Source organism: Suncus etruscus, chromosome 11, assembly GCF_024139225.1.
Source record: "Suncus etruscus isolate mSunEtr1 chromosome 11, mSunEtr1.pri.cur, whole genome shotgun sequence".
Classification (NCBI taxonomy): Eukaryota; Metazoa; Chordata; class Mammalia; order Eulipotyphla; family Soricidae; genus Suncus; species Suncus etruscus.
Window position 1 is genome coordinate 105057195 of NC_064858.1, and position 17319 is coordinate 105074513.

General features: G+C 49.7%; 1 protein-coding gene across 1 annotated transcript in view; it reads right to left on the reverse strand.

Annotated features, from left to right (window-relative positions):
* Window positions 1-2814: 2814 nt before the first annotated feature.
* Window positions 2815-17319, reverse strand: part of SLC6A12 (solute carrier family 6 member 12) — a 33687-nt gene continuing 19182 nt past the window's right edge. Inside the window, exons 5-16 of the mRNA XM_049783212.1 lie at window positions 17090-17230; window positions 15901-15988; window positions 14490-14622; window positions 11109-11243; window positions 9678-9781; window positions 8897-9021; window positions 8543-8655; window positions 7958-8095; window positions 7545-7647; window positions 5411-5511; window positions 4868-5038; window positions 2815-3972 (exon numbers count right to left, since the gene is read on the reverse strand). Of these exons, the coding sequence (XP_049639169.1) occupies window positions 3829-3972; window positions 4868-5038; window positions 5411-5511; window positions 7545-7647; window positions 7958-8095; window positions 8543-8655; window positions 8897-9021; window positions 9678-9781; window positions 11109-11243; window positions 14490-14622; window positions 15901-15988; window positions 17090-17230 (1496 nt within the window). The 3' untranslated portion in view covers window positions 2815-3828. The remainder of the gene's footprint in view (window positions 3973-4867; window positions 5039-5410; window positions 5512-7544; window positions 7648-7957; window positions 8096-8542; window positions 8656-8896; window positions 9022-9677; window positions 9782-11108; window positions 11244-14489; window positions 14623-15900; window positions 15989-17089; window positions 17231-17319) is intronic.

Genomic DNA, 17319 nt, shown 5'->3' on the forward strand with positions numbered 1-17319 from the left:
TCAAACAGGAGGAGGGAAAGGTCAGGGACTGATAATAGGGAGCCTGTGGCAAACTGGAAAGAGCCTAAAGGCATTTGCTTTTAGGGGGGAAAAATCCCTGTTTTAAATATGTGGGCCAAATAAGCCACAGCTGCCAGGATAGGCCTCTGGCTGCCCTCCTGGAACTTGTATAGCCTCAGAGATTAGCTGCAATAACACACCTGCTCTGTATCTATGTAATCATGTCCTCATGTGTGTGTGCGCGCACACACACACAAAAACACACACACACACCTGTATGCACACAGCTTTGCACCTGTCTGCATGCTGTTGGCACTTCAAAGAAACAAATTAGGGCCGGGCGGTGGCGCTAAAGGTAAGGTGCCTGCCTTGCCTGCCCTAGCCTTGGACGGACCGCGGTTCGATCCCCCGGTGTCCCATATGGTCCCCCAAGCCAGGAGCAACTTCTGAGCGCATAGCCAGGAGTAACCCCTGAGCGTTACCGGGTGTGGCCCAAAAACCAAAAAAAAAAAAAAAAAGAAACAAATTAGTGGCACTTTGCATGGTGGAGCCAGCATACGTAGGTCTATGACTTGTCCTGTAGTTCCTTTTCCTGTCCCTGCATGCCCCATTCCAGTCTATCTACATCACTTTGGTTTTATTGGGGGGGGGGAGCCAGAGGGATCATGCTCAACTGTGCAACTGTGCTCAGGGTATACTCCTGACTCTGTGCTCAAGGGATCACTCCTGGAGAGGCTCGGGGGATAATATATATGGTGCTGGGAATCAAACTCATGTAGGCCATAAGCAATACAAGTGCCCTACTTGCTGTACTATTACTACAGAGACCCAAAGCTACAGAGGTTGTAGAGAGAGTCTCGGGTGGAAGAGGCAGCAGAAGAACAGTGTCCTGGACCAAGCAGACACACCTCAAGTTTACAAACCAGTGTGGGCTGGAACCATAGTACAGTAGGTAAATAGGGCACTTGCCTTATACACTGTGACCAGGGTTTGATCTCCAGCTTCCCATATGGTCATCTGAGCACCACCAGTGGTAATTCTTGAATGCACAGCCAGGAATAAACCCTGAGCATCGCTTGGTGTGACCCCAAAACAAATTATTTGCAAACAAAATAGACAAAAAGTGTACAGCCCAGGGATGTGGGGCAGCAGTGAGTATGTTGGGGGTATGGAAGGTGAGAAAGGGCATAGGGACCATCTGCAGAGACAGGGAGGCTTCTATTCAGGGACAGAATTTGGGGGAACGCATGCCCCACCAGCAGACAGAACCATGCAGTTGCCACCTGCAGCAGACAATGCTGTGTTCCAGGAAGAAGGCCTAAGGGTCTAATCATCACAGCATTCTCCAGTGTGGAGTAGGGGGCGGTGGTGGCAGGTGCGGCCAAGCGGCCTCCTTATATACATACTTTGCCAAGAAACTGCCCCAAAGCAAGCCAGCTCCCACTGGAGTCACAGAGGGGAGGATAAAGGCAGTATTTGGCTTTTTCAAAGCTTTTTCCAGGGGTGTGGGGTGAAGAAGGCGGCTCTGTCTCTCAAGCTAGTGAGGCAGCTCAAGCAAGTTTGCTCAGTGGGTTGAGTAGGGCCAAGGGAGGTGGCACTGCTTTTGCAAGACACTAGGGGGCAGTAGAGAAACCCATGCCCCCCCACCCCACCCCCCCACCCCCACACACACACACCACTCATTCTCCAGTATCACAAAGGGGGCAGTAGAGAAATCCATGTCCCCCACTCCATCAACACACACACACACACACACACACACACACACACACACACACACACACACACACACACACACACCACTCATCCCCCAGTATCACAAAGGAGAGAAATCTAGCTGAAAAACAGTTTCGCTCCATCCCTTTCTGCCTGTTTCCTCACAAACTCAAGAAAAGTGAGCAGAGTGCACAAAATAAACCAGAGGGGAGCAAAAGGGGCTTTCATGCCCAGGAGTCTGGACACCAACCTGTATTCAGTGCACTAACAGAAGAAAAGCCCCACACAGATTTGTCCTCCAGGGAATAAAACTCACACTGAACATGGATTTAGAGATCTTTAGATTCTATCCCCAGCCCTATGGGCTCTAGGTGACATTCTTTTATTTATTTTGTGGAGGGAGGGGGGGACACCCAGCAATGTCAGGACTTATTCCTGGCTCTGTGTTCAGGGATTACTCTTGACGGTGCTTGGGGGACAATATGGGATGCTGGAGACAGAACCCAGGTCCACTATGTGCAAGGCAAGAGCCCCGTTTGTTGTACAATATCTTCTGCCCAAGACCGATAGATTCCAACTCCAGCCCCTGGACTCTGGGTGGCATCTCTGTTTGCATCCTTTCTCTCTCCCCTGCTGTGTGACATCCCCTTACCCCCCAGTCTTCTAGTTCTCAGACTCTGCCCCAGGAAATAGCCTACTCTGCCCACACTTCCCCTCCTCACTTCCTTTCTAAAGCCGAGAACAAGAAACTTACCAAAACTCCATCTAACTCCTTCCCTAGGCAAGGATAGGCTCTCCCATAGCTTTGAAAGAACGCAGCAGAATAAGGTGTACATGGGGTGTTGAGGAAGAAAGGGAGAAGTAAAAGAGCAAAGACCATCACTTCCTCCTGCTATCTTTCCCTTTTCGGGAAACCTGGGTGTTTGCACAGACTCCAAGGCCTCCACTAGGAGTGGGATATAGATAAATGGGCTGACATAGAAAACAGCAACTTGGGGTCCCCAATCTGGGAAGAGCTGTCACACCTCTGGCTCTCATAATTAAGACAGTCTAACTGGACAGAAGCAGGCAAGGTGAAAAAGGCTAGTACAAGGGGCAGAGGACTTATACATCTTTTAACTAAGCAGATGGGTGTGGTGAGAAGAACACTGGCCTGACGGGGGGGGGGGGGGCATGAACTATATGAAGTTGAAAGAAGTCACTTAGATTCTTGGGTCCTTGGTTTCCTTCTCCATGAAGCCAGGAGTTTGGATAAAAGCAGGGTGCAAACGGAACTTCCTCAGTTCTGGAGTACCGTAGAAGGGTTGTTGTGCATGGGTAAGAAATCTGTAATTGATTGGCCAGGTCTTCTCTGGGTATGATGGATGACTGATTAGCCATGTCTGCCCTGGGTTTCAAAATGGACAGCAGAGCCGGACAAGCCATAGATTTGCACAAAGTCTAGAGGTCATTTCAAAGTCTCTTCCATTCCAGTGCTCCATGAGGAGACGGCCACATTTCAGAAAGAGGCTGGGAGCAGAATTGGAGTTGGGTCCCCTGTATGAACTGCCTCTGAGAAAACTCAAGACAAGGAGGCACAGGAAGACTTCACACATTCCTCCCTTCCCACTCCCCGCACTCCTGCACAGGGGGCTGTTTTTTAGTTCCCTTCCTAGGTAATTCAGAGCATCAAGCTAGCCCAGGACGCCCTCATATAGGACTGTCAGATCCAATGGAGAAGGATGGCATTCAGTTGTCACTTCCAATGCAGTGTATTCCATCAGGGTCTCTGGATGCAGGTCACAGTGTGGGTTCTAGTGGGAGCTCCCCTCCCAATGCACACCCAGAACACACTCATAGGAGAGCTCCCTCCCAGCTCGACGTGCTATTGCCAATGGTGGCTCAGAAAGAACCCCTCCTTGGGAAACAGGGTGGCATATTCCAACAGGACTGTCTGTAGCCCCCCAGGAGGAGTGTCTCCAGCTGAGGAGAGGAGAGAAGTCTGGCCTCCCTCTGGGGGTGCCAGGGATATCATGGAAGTGCTCAGCAGCACTGCGGGAGGGGACAGAAGCAAAAGCTGTCCATAGGAGTATGGAATGGTGCAGGCTGAGGTTCTTGGCTTCTGGCCACAGCCTACAAGTGGGTCTCCTTCTCCCTAACAAGTAGCGCATCTTTGGTGGGGGACAGTTCACAGTCTGGGATGGCGCCACTGTCCACATGCAAGTATGGCTTTGGTTGTGGTAGGCTGGGATCAGGGGTGATGAGCTGTCGCAGGCGCTGTGGAAAGAAGAGGGAGAAAGAAAGTGTCTTGAATGAGATGGTTAAGACGTGAGCCCTTTGGCGGCTTACCCTAAGTGAGTCTGACCAGAAGATGAGCTTCTTGATTTTTTGGACCACACCCAGTGAAACTCAAGTGTTACTCTTGGCTCTGCACTCAGAAACCACTCTTGGTGGTTCTCAGGGGACTATATGGGATGCTGGAAATCAAGGCCAGTATGTGCGAGGTAAGTACCCTAGCCACTGCACTATCTCTCTGGCCTGAGGATGAGCTTCTGAAGGTCTATAACTCTGTAACTTCTGAATATTTCTGAAAATAAAGCCACTGACCTGGTCTTCAAAGATCCTTCTCCCCGAGACTCTACTAGATCAAAGGGCCCTACCTGCACACCTTGAGTTGGGTCCCTATACAGTTGGTAGAGACCTTTGGATTGATCCTCATATTGCCTTCTAATTAGATGTCTCTGGATTGGTTCCTTTGGTTTCCTTGTTAAAAATATGTCTCTCCATCACCTCCTCATCTCGCTTTTTCCCTTCCCTTAGGGGTGGGCTTTGTTTTTCCCAATAACGGCTGCTTTGGAGGCCTGGAGGGGAAGCTGCCATCTTGGCTCGTGGTTCCATGTGGTAGAGCGACTGGCTTGTGGGTGAACAGCTTGTGGTGTGAGTTTCTGGCATGCTATTCCTTTCTAATCATGTGTGGATTATTTCCTAGGTTGGAATTGCTGCTGGACCTGCATCTCTTTTCCTACTCATACTTGAGACATGTGGATCCCTTTCCCTCTTTGGGGATTGTAGAACGCACAACCCACCATTTCACATCATACCACTGCCTGCCTGAATTTCAGCCTCTCCCATTGCCCTCCTGTAAGGGTTTGTTCCATCCCCCAGCTCCTACCTTCTTGAAGGAGCCCTGGGTCCTCAGGAGGCTGATGATGATGAAAAGCGGGACGCAGCCCATGGAGGAGAGAGCCAAGAACCAACCAATGGAGTATCCCCACGATGGGTACACGTAGATGTTGTTGTATCTGAGAGGCGTGTACTTGCTCAAGGAGAAGAAGAAAGTGGCCTAGAGAGAGAAAAGGGTAGAAGCAGACCAGAGTTCATGGCTTTGACCTTCACACCCTCAGACCCAGTGGAAGAGGACAAGGATTCGTGAATGAAGGGCATTGGCCACAGTATGGCTCCTATTCTGAGACAGAAAGACGACGTGGAGGAGTTGGGGTGAAGAATATGATAGAGAAGCCTAGTACAGACAGACAGACAGACAAACACCCACAACTGGGTGACTAGGCAGATGGATCGAGGGGCTGAGAGAAAAGGCTAGAACAGGAATCAATGATGCCCAAGAAGGGGTAAGAGGGACTCTGAAGAGAAGAAAGCATGCAGAAAGGAATGGACAGGAAGCGGGGAATAAAAGGGGATCTAAGGGGGCACCTACCAGGCAAAGTCCAGGGGTCAGGAAGAGCCAGGAGATCTTCACCAGGGGCCAGGGTCGGTAGCCAATCATGTCCTCTATGTTGTCATAGAAACGATCACCCCCTACTCAGGCAAGTTGGGGGTGCATGTGAGAACAGGAAGAACAACTTAGGTGAAGCAACTTGAGGTGAAGGTCTCACCTGGGCCTGTCCTCTCATCCCCATCCCCTCGCAGGACAAAGGCTTCTTCTGGAAGGTCACCCAAATATCTTACCCTCCCCCCACCAGGTGGCAGCCTGCAATGGGGCTGGAGGGGCTCCACAGAGGCTTGTTTATCTGTGCTACAGAGCTGAATTCAGGTTCAAGTCAAGTCAGAAAAAAAAGAAAAATCCAAGAGCTTTGGCCCCTCGAAGCAGTGCCCACCCGTGTCCCTGCGACAGAGCTAACTGGGCTCCAGATGTTCCCAGAGGTGCCTGGATGGAGCTATGCAGTCTGGAGAGAGCATGTCTGGCTTTGTTTTCTATGCAGAGGCTCCCCTGCCTTTTCAAGGCCCAGGCAGAGACAATCATCTAAGGAGTGATGGAGAAAACACAGTGTTTCCCGCACCCCACCCACCCCTCCTTTGGGCCCCTAGCCCCCAGTGCTTCCTGCTAACTTGGCCCAGGAAATGCAGCCATTTGCATCCAGGTCTGTTTTTGAAACATCTCCCTAGTTCAAAGCATGACACTGTAGTCCACACAATCATTCCCCTCCTGGGATTGGGGGAGAGGGCTCGTGAAACTCGTCCTGAGCACAGTGAGCATAGTCCCCTTCTGAACTTGCTTTCTTCCTGTGGACCCCCCTTCATCACTGGCTCTCCAGTCTCACGCTGCAGTCCCCCACGGGTGTGATATTCACTGTAGCCCCTTTGGAATATCTGAGGGGGGACCCCCCCTTGAGAAAAGCTGTTCTGTGAGAAACAAGTAAGAAAAAGCAGAAAAGGTCAAGTGCTAGAGGAGGGAAGTTAGAAAAACACGATGCTGGTGGGATGCTGGCCCTGAGTTTGTGGCATTGGTCCTGCCTCGCCTCGCCTGAGGCCTCAGAGCCAGAGGGATGTGGCGAGTCTGGGTGAACTTGGCTCCATCACTTCCCACCAAGTCATCTCAGACAAGATGCCTAAAATCTCTGGGCTCACCTTCCCTGAGAGGAAGGCAGGTGGATTGCGAACACAGCCAACAGACAGCGGGGGCACTGTAGGACCCTGGTTCAATAACCAAGAGCTCCTCTATTGTTACCGAGGACAATACACATGACAGTGGGATATTATGGGGTGCAGAACCCTGCTTAGTTAACCGATCACTGAGAGGGCCAGGGCTGTCTTGGGAGCCTACAGATAGAAGAATTGGGCCCAGTGTAAGGAAGTGTAGAAGAAATAGAACTGAGGGAGTTGAAACCAGAGGACAGTAGTAGAGCAATTGCCTTGCACGTGGATAACTCGAGTTAGAACCCTGGCACCCCATAGGGTGCCCCAAACACTACCAGGAGTCATACCTCAACACAGAGCCACGAGCAGCCCCTGGGCATCTCCAGGTGTGGCACAAAAACAAATGAACAAAACACTAGAAATAAGGTTTCTACATATGACAGATGCCAGCAAGGTGGGGGGTTAGCTAGAAAGGAACAGGGGGCACCTAAGGGGTTGGGGTCTATGAGAGCCCCACAGACCACTTCTGCTGCTGCACCTCAGCTTCGTCATTCTCCCCATTCTCCCCACCATGATGAGGAATATGTGAGTTCCTAGCAAAGGACACTGTTCCGTCATGCATGTGTTCTCACGCTTGCTTACAATAACACAATTGCTCTCACTACACACACACACATTTGCTCACACTCACACACTTGTTCTCACACACTCTTGCTCTCAATCACATGCATGCTCACATCAAACATACACTCATCTTCACACATGGCTATGAATTCATACATGTATAAACCTACGCACATACATTCACATCTAACACACTCTACTCACATGCACTCTTTCACACACTCATAAACATACACACATGCATACCCACACCCAAAAGAACCAGGACGGCAAGACCTAGAGACAACGAGGAAGCAGTATAGAATTCTCTGCCCGGGACTGAACCCCATTCTTGGCTGGACCCCACTTACCATACACCCAGCTGATGCAGACGACCTCAAAGACCGCCAGGAAGAGCAGGCAGATGCCACTGGAGGCGTAATAATCGAATAGCTGGAAAACATACATCCCGCCCTGGAGGGGCAGGGGTGCTGAGCCTTGGCTGGGGTTTGGGGGGGGGGACACAGCCACCCTCCACAGTGAGGTGAGAAATATAGCCTGATGCATCATTCCTGAATGGAAGAGGAGCCTGGCTGGACCCCTCCAGACCCGTTCCCCTTTTTGCAAAGACCAAAGCCATGTGTGGTCAGTTTCTGCCCCCCCAAACCTCAAGGGGGCTGGGACGGCCTGAGCCAATGCAGCCCCGGTAAGCTCCCTGCGAGAAGGCAGGAATCAGGACCCCCTTTAGTAAGGTGCTCTGCGGAGGGTGGGGCACCCCAAGCACCTCGGTGACCAGGAGGAGGCCAAGCAGGTAGCAGATGACAGCAATGGCTAGTATGAGGAGCTCCCGCCGGCCACTCTGGCGTAGCTGTCTGGGGAACATGTCTGTGAATGCCGTCACCAAACACTCCACGCACACAAACTGTGGACCGAGAGGCAGTGGGTGAGCAGATGAGTGGGGGCCTTTACTGGCCCGGCCCACTCAGCCCACCCATTTATAGGAACACAAAGGGGTCTCGTGGGTAAAGCCCATCTCCTCAACAGAGGTGAGGTTGGAGGAACTGAGACTTGAAAGAACTGAGGGGTCTGGCTTGAGCTCAGCAGTTGAAAGGAGGCTGGAGGGACAGTTTTGGGGGGCCTAGGGAGCACTCGTGTATGTGTCTTGACAGGCCAAGTCTGGGGAAACCAAATTAGTGGCAAGGCCTGAGGCCAATCAACCCACCCATTTCAGGGAGCAACCCCACAGAGCAGAGAGATCTCCAAATATCTGTCAGGGGGAAAGGACATAGAGGAAGGCAAGACACCCAAATCAGAAGCTAATAAGGGGGTGACAGGACAGGAGGGACCCTGTTGAGCTGGGGTGGCGTACCTGGCTATCCAGCCCGAGGAATATCAGCATAATGAAGAAAAGACAGGACCACAGCTGGGACAAGGGCATCATTGTCACTGCTTTGGGAAAGGCGATGAAAGCCAGGCCTGGACCTGCCAGTCACACAGCACAGCACAATCAGGCGGGCTTGGGGTGCTCGTTCCCCTCCCCAAGGGAGAACCCCATCTTGAGGCAGAGTGGGGATCAAGAGAGCGGGGAGAGTTCTCTCATTCTGACAGGCACTGTGAGTCTCATGAGCCCACTAGGGTGACGGGGGGCCCTACCATGTGCTGCTTCCTCTTGATGCTCTGACCTTCCCTCCAGTCAGTCCCCAAATAGCAAGGTGGCACTTACCCGACTCCGCCACCTCAGAGATGGGGATCCCTTGCTCACGGGACATGAAGCCCAAGATGGAGAAGACCACAAAGCCAGCCATGAAACTGGTGGCACTGTTCAGGAAGCAGAGGGCGATGCAGTCCCTGTGGCCGAACAATGCAGACAATGGGGAAGAAAGAATACCAGGGTGAGGGGCTCAAGGGACAGTACTGGGGGAAGGCACTTGCCTCCCATGCAGCTGACTTCAGTTTGATCCCGCCACCACAAGCTCCTTAGAGCCCTCATTGTGCACCTCTAGAAGGAAACCCAAGTGGCCCAAAGCCACAGGGTCCTCATAGCATTGCATCTTGGGGCCTACGAATTGAGCTTCTGGTTTCATTGACAGAAAACCACCAGTGGGAGGGAGGATGACCCTTGAGCATTACTTGAGAGCCTGAAGATACACCCTACTCATTCTGCACCCCCAACTAAAAATTCATCTTGGAAGCTTATCAACAGACATAGAGTAGAAAAGAGAGGAAATGAAGATGAAACACCAATGAGAAACAGGAGTTTGATGAGAAGAAAGGCTAAGAAGAGGCCAAAAACCAGATGAGGTGAGGTAAAGGGAGAAAGGGAGAGAAAGGAGAAATGCAGGCTGGGAAAAGGCCCCGTCCTAAAATCCTAAATTTGACACGACTTGTCATCCATGTGAGTAGTAAGAAATCCCTGAAGCCCAACCCCAGGACCCTGGCCCTTGGGCCACAGACATATAAAGGGATCCTCCAGTCCCCAACATCTTTCCCCTCCCAGGGCCTACCTGTAGCAGTTGTTGTGGTACTTGTTGTAACTACCCAGAGCTGTCAGGCAGCCCTGGCAGATGGCGAAGGAGAAGAAGATCTGGGTGCCCGCATCCATCCACACCTACATGAAACCCCCCAGGTGAGCAGAGGGAGAGGAAGAGGGGCTGCCCATCCCTGGAGCAGGAGCAATCTACCCTCCACTTTCCCTTTGCATCACTTACAGCCCAGCCCTCCCCACAGTTTCTCCTCTTGCCACTCCTAGAGGTCAGGATTTTATCGAGGAATCAAGACATTGACCTACTTGAGAAGCTTATTGGTGGCCCATCTGCCATTTTGTCCTGTGGGCCCCTATCAGCTCCCTGCGTATGTACATGTCTTGATTCCTAGGTGGAATATTTTAAACTTTATTTATATATTGATTGATTGATTGGGGGGGGGGGAGCATACCCTGTGGTGCTCAGGGGTCACTCTTGACTCTGCAATCAGAAATCGCCCTCAGCAGGCTAGAGGACCATATGGGATGCCGGGAATCAAACCAGGTCCCTCCAGGTGTGCCGCATGCAAGACAAATGCCCATCTGCTGTGCTATCTCTTTGGCCCCTACCTACAATCTTTACTTTGGCCAAAGGGCCTGGTCTGCACTGCCCTGTACCCCCCATCTCCCTGCAGCTCACTGCCCTGTCAGCACTGGCTTCTACACACCATCTCCGCTGGTTCATTCAATAAAAATGTACCAAGGATTCATTTGTTGCCACGTCCTGCTCATTTTCTTTTTAAATGAATGAAGGAAGGAATGAACGAACGAATCAACGGGGGCATGTGTTAAAGATGACACTTACAAATGAATTTAATAACATAGGAAAGTGCTTACAATATAATTGAAGTGGGGAAAAAAAAGATATGTCTTTCTCTATATAATTATCTCAACTCTGTTAAAACACAGACACCCACACACCATCAAGGGGAAAAAATGAGTTGGAAGGGAATAGACTGAAATGCTAACAGGTTACAGCTGACTGGGATGATGACACAAGCTTTCTGAGTTCCGTGTGTGTGTGTGTGTGTGTGTGTGTGTGTGTGTGTGTGTGTGTGTGTGTGTGTGTGTGTGTTATTTTCTTTCATATTATCTCATCTTTCTCCTCTGGGCATGACTGCCACTAAAACAACAGAGAAGCAACACAAGATTTTCATATCTTGTGTGTCAAGGATGTGTGTTTATGGAGAGAGAGGGAATGAGGGGGGTGTTGTTGGGTAGAGACAAGGAGATAGATTTGATTTAGAGCACAGACTTTGCATGCCGGGAGCATGGGTTCCATCCCTGGCTCTGCATAGTCCCTGAGCACCGCCAGCTGGGACACCCAGCAAGCGATCCAAACCAAAGACTTACAGTTGTGGGTGGGATGGGGGAGTAGAGTGGAAGAAGGGATGCCCCCCAGCACAGCACCTACCTGGGGGTCCTTGAGGCGAAACAGGTCAGGCTTCAGGTAATAGATGATGCCCTCATAGGCACCGGGCAGGGTGACCCCTCGGATGAGGATGATGATCAGCATCAGGTAGGGAAACGTGGCCGTGAAATACACCACCTGGGTGGGGAGACAGGTTGAGGTCATTCCTGGTGGAGAAACAGCAACAAGGGGCCACAGGGAGACTGGGGTGACCCTCCATCCCCCCTCCACAAGTGCCACCTGCACACAGAGTCCAGTGTCCAAAACCTTGGAGCCTTCTGAGGGTGGGAAGACAGGAAACTTTCCACACCTGCCTTCCACATTCCAGCAATCCCCTGCTCCCCCCAGCATGTGATATACACATCAGAGGCACGGGGGGAGCAGGGCGGCAGGCAGAATCCAAGTTTCCAGTCATAACACCGCCAAGACTATTTTTAACCCCCCTCTCCCTCTGTCCCTACTTTTGACTATTCTCCTCAGGGCCCCTGGTGAGAGGGTCTCCCCCTTGTCAGAAGAAGAGAAGCCATTTAAACGGTGACTTGTGGGAACTTCAGACAGTACTTTTCCAGGCTTAAGATGGGGCCAGAGATGGGGTGTAGCAGGGGCTGGCTCTGGGGGCAATGGAGAAGCAGAGAGGTGTTCCTGAACCCAGTTCCTCATCCCACACAGTCTTTCTCTCTGTGTCCCTGTCATTACTATTTTGTCATCAGGCTGACTGTTATCCTTATTATGGCAACAAACGGGTGAAAGCTACTTCCGGGACAGAGAAGTTGGCTCCTGTCTGTTCCTAGCTTCCCAGAGCAGAGAGAAGTATCAGTCTAACTCTAAGAGACTCAGTGGCGGTAAACAGTAGTAATCAGAACTCTTTCATCAGGAGCCAGAGAGATGGTCTAATGGGTTGGGCACTTGCCTTGCACAAGGCTGACCTGAATTTGAAATCCAACACCACATACGGCCCACCAAGTTTTGCCAGAAGTGATTGCTGAATACAAATCTTAGAGTAAGCACTGAGCACAGCCCTGGATCAGTCCCAAAACAAAAACAAATCCAAAAGAACTCTCTTCAAATTCAAATCACTACTGCCCATTGTAAGCGTTTATGCTGGAAAATTCATCAATGCATAGATAGTTCTGTTGGCAAGTTCCAAAATTATCTCCGTGTGTTGGCAAATACAAGAAGCTGAGTCACGGAAGTATATGATCCCAACTGTGTCACACACACACACACACACACACACACACACACACACACATTCATGGGGCTGACAGAGTAGTTAAGGTACCTGATGCCTGTGACTGGGTTAGGTACCCTGTATCATCACATGCTGCCCTGAGCATTGCCAAGGCTTCCTTGGAAATTCCCAGCACCCCTAAGGTAGCCCAGGTAATTCCCAGCACTGAAGGAGCTGAGCAGTATCACATCTGAGGGCCCTTACATTGAGCCATTGTCTTGGTTGACCAAGAATCACCTACCTGTTGGACTTCCAAGGCTTTGGAGCACACACACACACACACACACACACACACACACACACACACACACACACACACACACACATACACAGATGTCTTTATGAAAGAAGCTAGGCTGTCTTATAGCTAAAACTTAACAAGAATCATCAGATCCATCCTCCCTACCCATCCGACCCCCACACTGGTGACTTGTGCAATGTTTAGCACAGATAGTGAAATTTTATTTTACTTTGCTCTAAATTTGAGTTAAAGGGGAATTTTCCAGGTTTGAAGCCACACCTAGTAGTACTTGGGATTTACTCCTGGCTCTGTGCTCATAATTATTCCTGGCAGTAATTGGAGACTATATAAGATGCCAAGGATAGAATCTGGGTCTGCCACATGCAAAATATCCTACCTGCTATACTATTGCTCTACTATACTATACTATTATATTATTATATTATACTATGATATTGCTCTACTATACTATACTATTGCTATACTTTTACTATATATACTTCTCATCTGGCAAAAGCAATGCATGTATTGGCAATAAAACAATGTGGCAATAACTCTATAATATACTACAATAACAACCCCAAACTTGACATCAGTTAGAAAACAGCTGCTACATCAACTCATCTTGCATCTAGACCATTGTCTCTCCTTTCTCGCAGAACCTCAGAACCACTTCTCTAAAGTCCATTAGTAGAAGGCAGAACAGTACAGTGAGTAGGGCATTTGCCTTGCATGCAGCTGACCAGGGGTGGATGGACAGATAGATAGATAGGATGGATGGATGATGAATTAACAGGAGGGTGGGTGGATGGAAAGAAAGAGAGAAAGAAAGAAAGAAAGAAAGAAAGAAAGAAAGAAAGAAAGAAAGAAAGAAAGAAAGGAAGGAAGGAAGGAAGGAAGGAAGGAAGGAAGGAAGGAAGGAAGGAAGGAAGGAAGGAAGGAAGGAAGGAAGGAAGGAAGGAAGGAAGGAAGGAAGGAAGGAAGGAAGGAAGGAAGGAAGGAAGGAAGGAAGGAAGGAAGGAAGGAAGGAAGGAAGGAAGGAAGGAAGGAAGGAAGGAAGGAAGGAAGGAAGGAAGGAAGGAAGGAAGGAAGGAAGGAAGGAAGGAAGGAAAGATAGAAAGGAGGATTTTCTTTTTAATATGTTTGTTAGAGAAAAGAGAATTTCCTTTCCAATAGAACTTTAATTTCTTGTTTACAAGAAATTGAGAGGCCTTGGTGGTAGAAAGCTTGCTCAGTGGATTTTAAACCACTAAGAATTAGGGTACAAGTCATGTGGGAAAGATACTGAAATGTTTGTGAGACTCCGAAATATTAAACTTGGAGGGTCATGCATTTGCAAATCTGGGCTAGCACCAACAACCAACTGAAGATTAAATTGATGGCATGGACTTGATCTATCTATCTATCTGTCTATCTATCTATCATCTATCTAATCTTCCCTTCCTTCCTTTCTCCCTTCCTTTCTCTCTTCCTTCCTTTCTCTCTTCCTTCCTTCCTTTCTTCTTTCTTTCTTTCTCTCTTCCTTCCTTCCTTTCCTTCCTTCTTTTCTTTCCTTCCTAGGGAGAGGGGATGTTGGAATTTGGGGGCCATTCCCAAAGGTGCTCAGAGCTTACTCCTGGCTCTGTGCCCAGGAATTGCTCCTGGTTGGGCTTGAGGGACAATATGTAGTGCTGGGAATCAAGACTAGGTCAGCCACATGCAAGGCAAGTGCCTTACCCCTTGTACCATCTCTCTGGTCCTAAATAATATTCTTTGCAAAAGAAATATCTGTCTTCATCTGAATTTCACCTCCCATGACTTGTCTTGTTCTTGTTCTTGTTCTTGCTGTGTTTCTGCCTCCAGCTGCTCTTTCACTCAACCTTGGGAAGGTCCCTACAGACTCTGGGGAACACAGAGAACGGCAACTCCTCACCTTGCCTGTGGTCTTGACCCCTTTCCAGATGCAAAAGTAGCAGAGAATCCAGGCAAGCAGAAGGCACAGGGCCAGCTCCCAGCGCAGGGTCCCCAGATCATGGATGCCAGAGGTGATGCTCAGGACACGTCTCCTGGGGTGGGGAAGGAAAATAACCAAGTGAAAGACTAAACGACAAGGCTTCAGATTTTACAGCTGTCCCACAAATTTCATATTCTAGGATTCTCCTGCCCCTGCGCCCCCTCTCCCCTACAGACAGCCCTTCTTCCCACCTGGATGCTGTGTGGTCCTGGCTGTTTGTTAATTCCCAGAGAATCTCTATCTTTCTAACTAATACAGACTCTGTTGTAGAGAGATATAGAGAGAATAGAGAAGAGAGGAAAGAGAGAGAGACAGTATGAATGAACAGATAGATATTTGTATATATACATGTAGTTAAATGGAGAGGTTGAATATGTGACAATAAATAAAACTGTGAGGCCAGAGCAATAGTATAATGGATATATACTATAGGCTTGCCTTGCACACAGCTGACCCAGATCCAATCTTTGGTATCCCAAATGGTCCCCTGATCCCACCAGGGGTGATTGTGAGCACAGAGCCAGGAGTAAGCCCTGAGTATAGCTGAGTGTGGCTCCAAAACAAAACAAAACAAAAGTTTGACCACACCCAGTAGCATTCAGGGGGTCACTCCTGGTTCTGCACTCAGAAATTACTCCTGGCAGGATCAAGGGACCATATAGGATGCCAGGGATCAAACCCGAGTCAGCCAAGTGCAAGGCAAATGTTCTACGTATGGTACTATTGCTTTGACCCCCCCCAAAAATGTTAATAAATAATTAAATCTACATGTTATATATATATATATAGCTGTGTCTGAGGTCATGGAAATGTGTGCGTGTTGAGTTTTAGTTAAGTGTGAGGATGTAAGAGACTGGCATGAAAGTGAGGTGGACATATGTGGGAATGGGCATATATGAAGGAGGAACAGCCACATAGGAGGGTAAATTATGAGTGTGGGTTTGGCAGAGCCTATGCTCTAAAACCCTTTCACCATGGACAGTTTTAAGCTCCCCATTTTGAACATGGCATTTGGGAAGAGAGAGACACAATCTGCCCTCCTCGCTTGGTTTGGCCTGTTTCTGGCTAGGTGTGGGTAAATGCAAATTGTGAGCTGTGGGGGTGTCAATAGATGTGGTATAAGGAGGAACATATGGAAATGCAAGTCTACATGGATACATGTGTATGTCTTTAAGGACAGGTGGATCTATGTTAAGTGAGTGCATAGGTGCGGAAAGTGAGTAAATGCTGGAAAGTAGGCACCGAAATGAATGCTGCAAGTCTCGGGCCTCAGACAACCAAACCCCTCTGTGGGGCCCCCTGGGTTGTGGCAGCCAGGTCCAGCACCTACTCCCAGAATTCAATGACAGGTGAGGTGAAGTTCTCAGGGGAGGTGGCGGAGCTGGCTCCTGAGTGGTTCAGAAAGTCCATGCAATGCTCTGTGGGGGACAAGATCAGACACACATCAGTCAAGGGCAAGGTGATGAGAGAGGATCCCCTTAGACCTCTTTCTCCAACGTGAGAGTCCTCAATTCCTAACAGCCACTTTCAGAGCCCCCCTTTTCTGAAGTGCCAGGAGCTGACTGCTCAGAGTGTCTGGCCAGCACCCTCCCCAGGCATCTCACATTGCTCTTGTTCCAGGTGATCGCCTGGCTCTCCAGCCCCTTGTCAGCCTCCAACACCATCTGGACTTTGATGAACTCTATCCCCATATGGGTGGCCCACTCCTAAACCCTCCTCTCAGTGGACAGAGGGACTGAGGTTTTGTGCTGCACCCCACTTCCAGTGCAATTCCCAAGGTCTTTCTTCACCCTCAGGCCTTTGCTAGTCCTTCCCATATGCTCTGTTTCTTTCACCCATTACGATTCGTAACTTTCCTATTCCATGTGACTTTTTGGGGTCTGGGGAGATAGTACAGGAATTAGGGTGCATGTAAAACGTTCCTAACCGAGCTTCAACCCACAGCGCTGCATGGCCTTTCAAGAATCACTGAATGAAGCCCCCTGGTATCGTCAGGGTAGCTCCAGAGGTTTCAGAATATCTCTGTGATGGGTGTGTGGGAGTAGCAACACATCCTCATGCCCACAGAAACACCGTCCCAGTTGACTATGACTGGAAGTGGCCCCTGGGACCCCTGATTACCACCTAGAATGGCTCTCTGCCTCAACACAGAGTTCCAATCACTAGATCCTTGGGAGGATGAGATCACTCTTGGATCTCTTGTGCCTGCCACGATGCACATGATACATACACAAGAAATATTCCTTCATCTGCCCGAGAAATGATAGTCACTAGCAATTTCATGACATATAAACAGCGCCACTAAATTTGGAGTTCTCCTAATGGCCAGTCCCACTAGATCCCATAGAAGGAGGAGTCAGCAGAACAGGCACCAGAGCCTACCTAGCTGGGCTCAAAAGCAAGTTCTGGCACACGCTCCATCACTGCTACCATCACTCCACCACCACCGCAAGCTACCCCCGCCAACATGAGCCCAACCTAAAGATCAAGGCCGCATCCCGGGGCTGGAGGACAGATACCTGTGTTCCAGTAGTTGGTACATGTGGTCCAGGGAAGCTGAGAGGTGAAGGAGCTGAATAGGTAGAAGAGAGCCCAGGCCAGGATGATGATGTAGTAGATGTTCAAATAAGACTCAATGACCACAGATGCCAGGCCAATACCTTCCAAAGGAGGGGAGAGAGAGGGGACAAGAAAAATTGAGGTTCAACATGAGCCAGAGAAAGGGCATCCGGACTGCTTGCGATGGGAC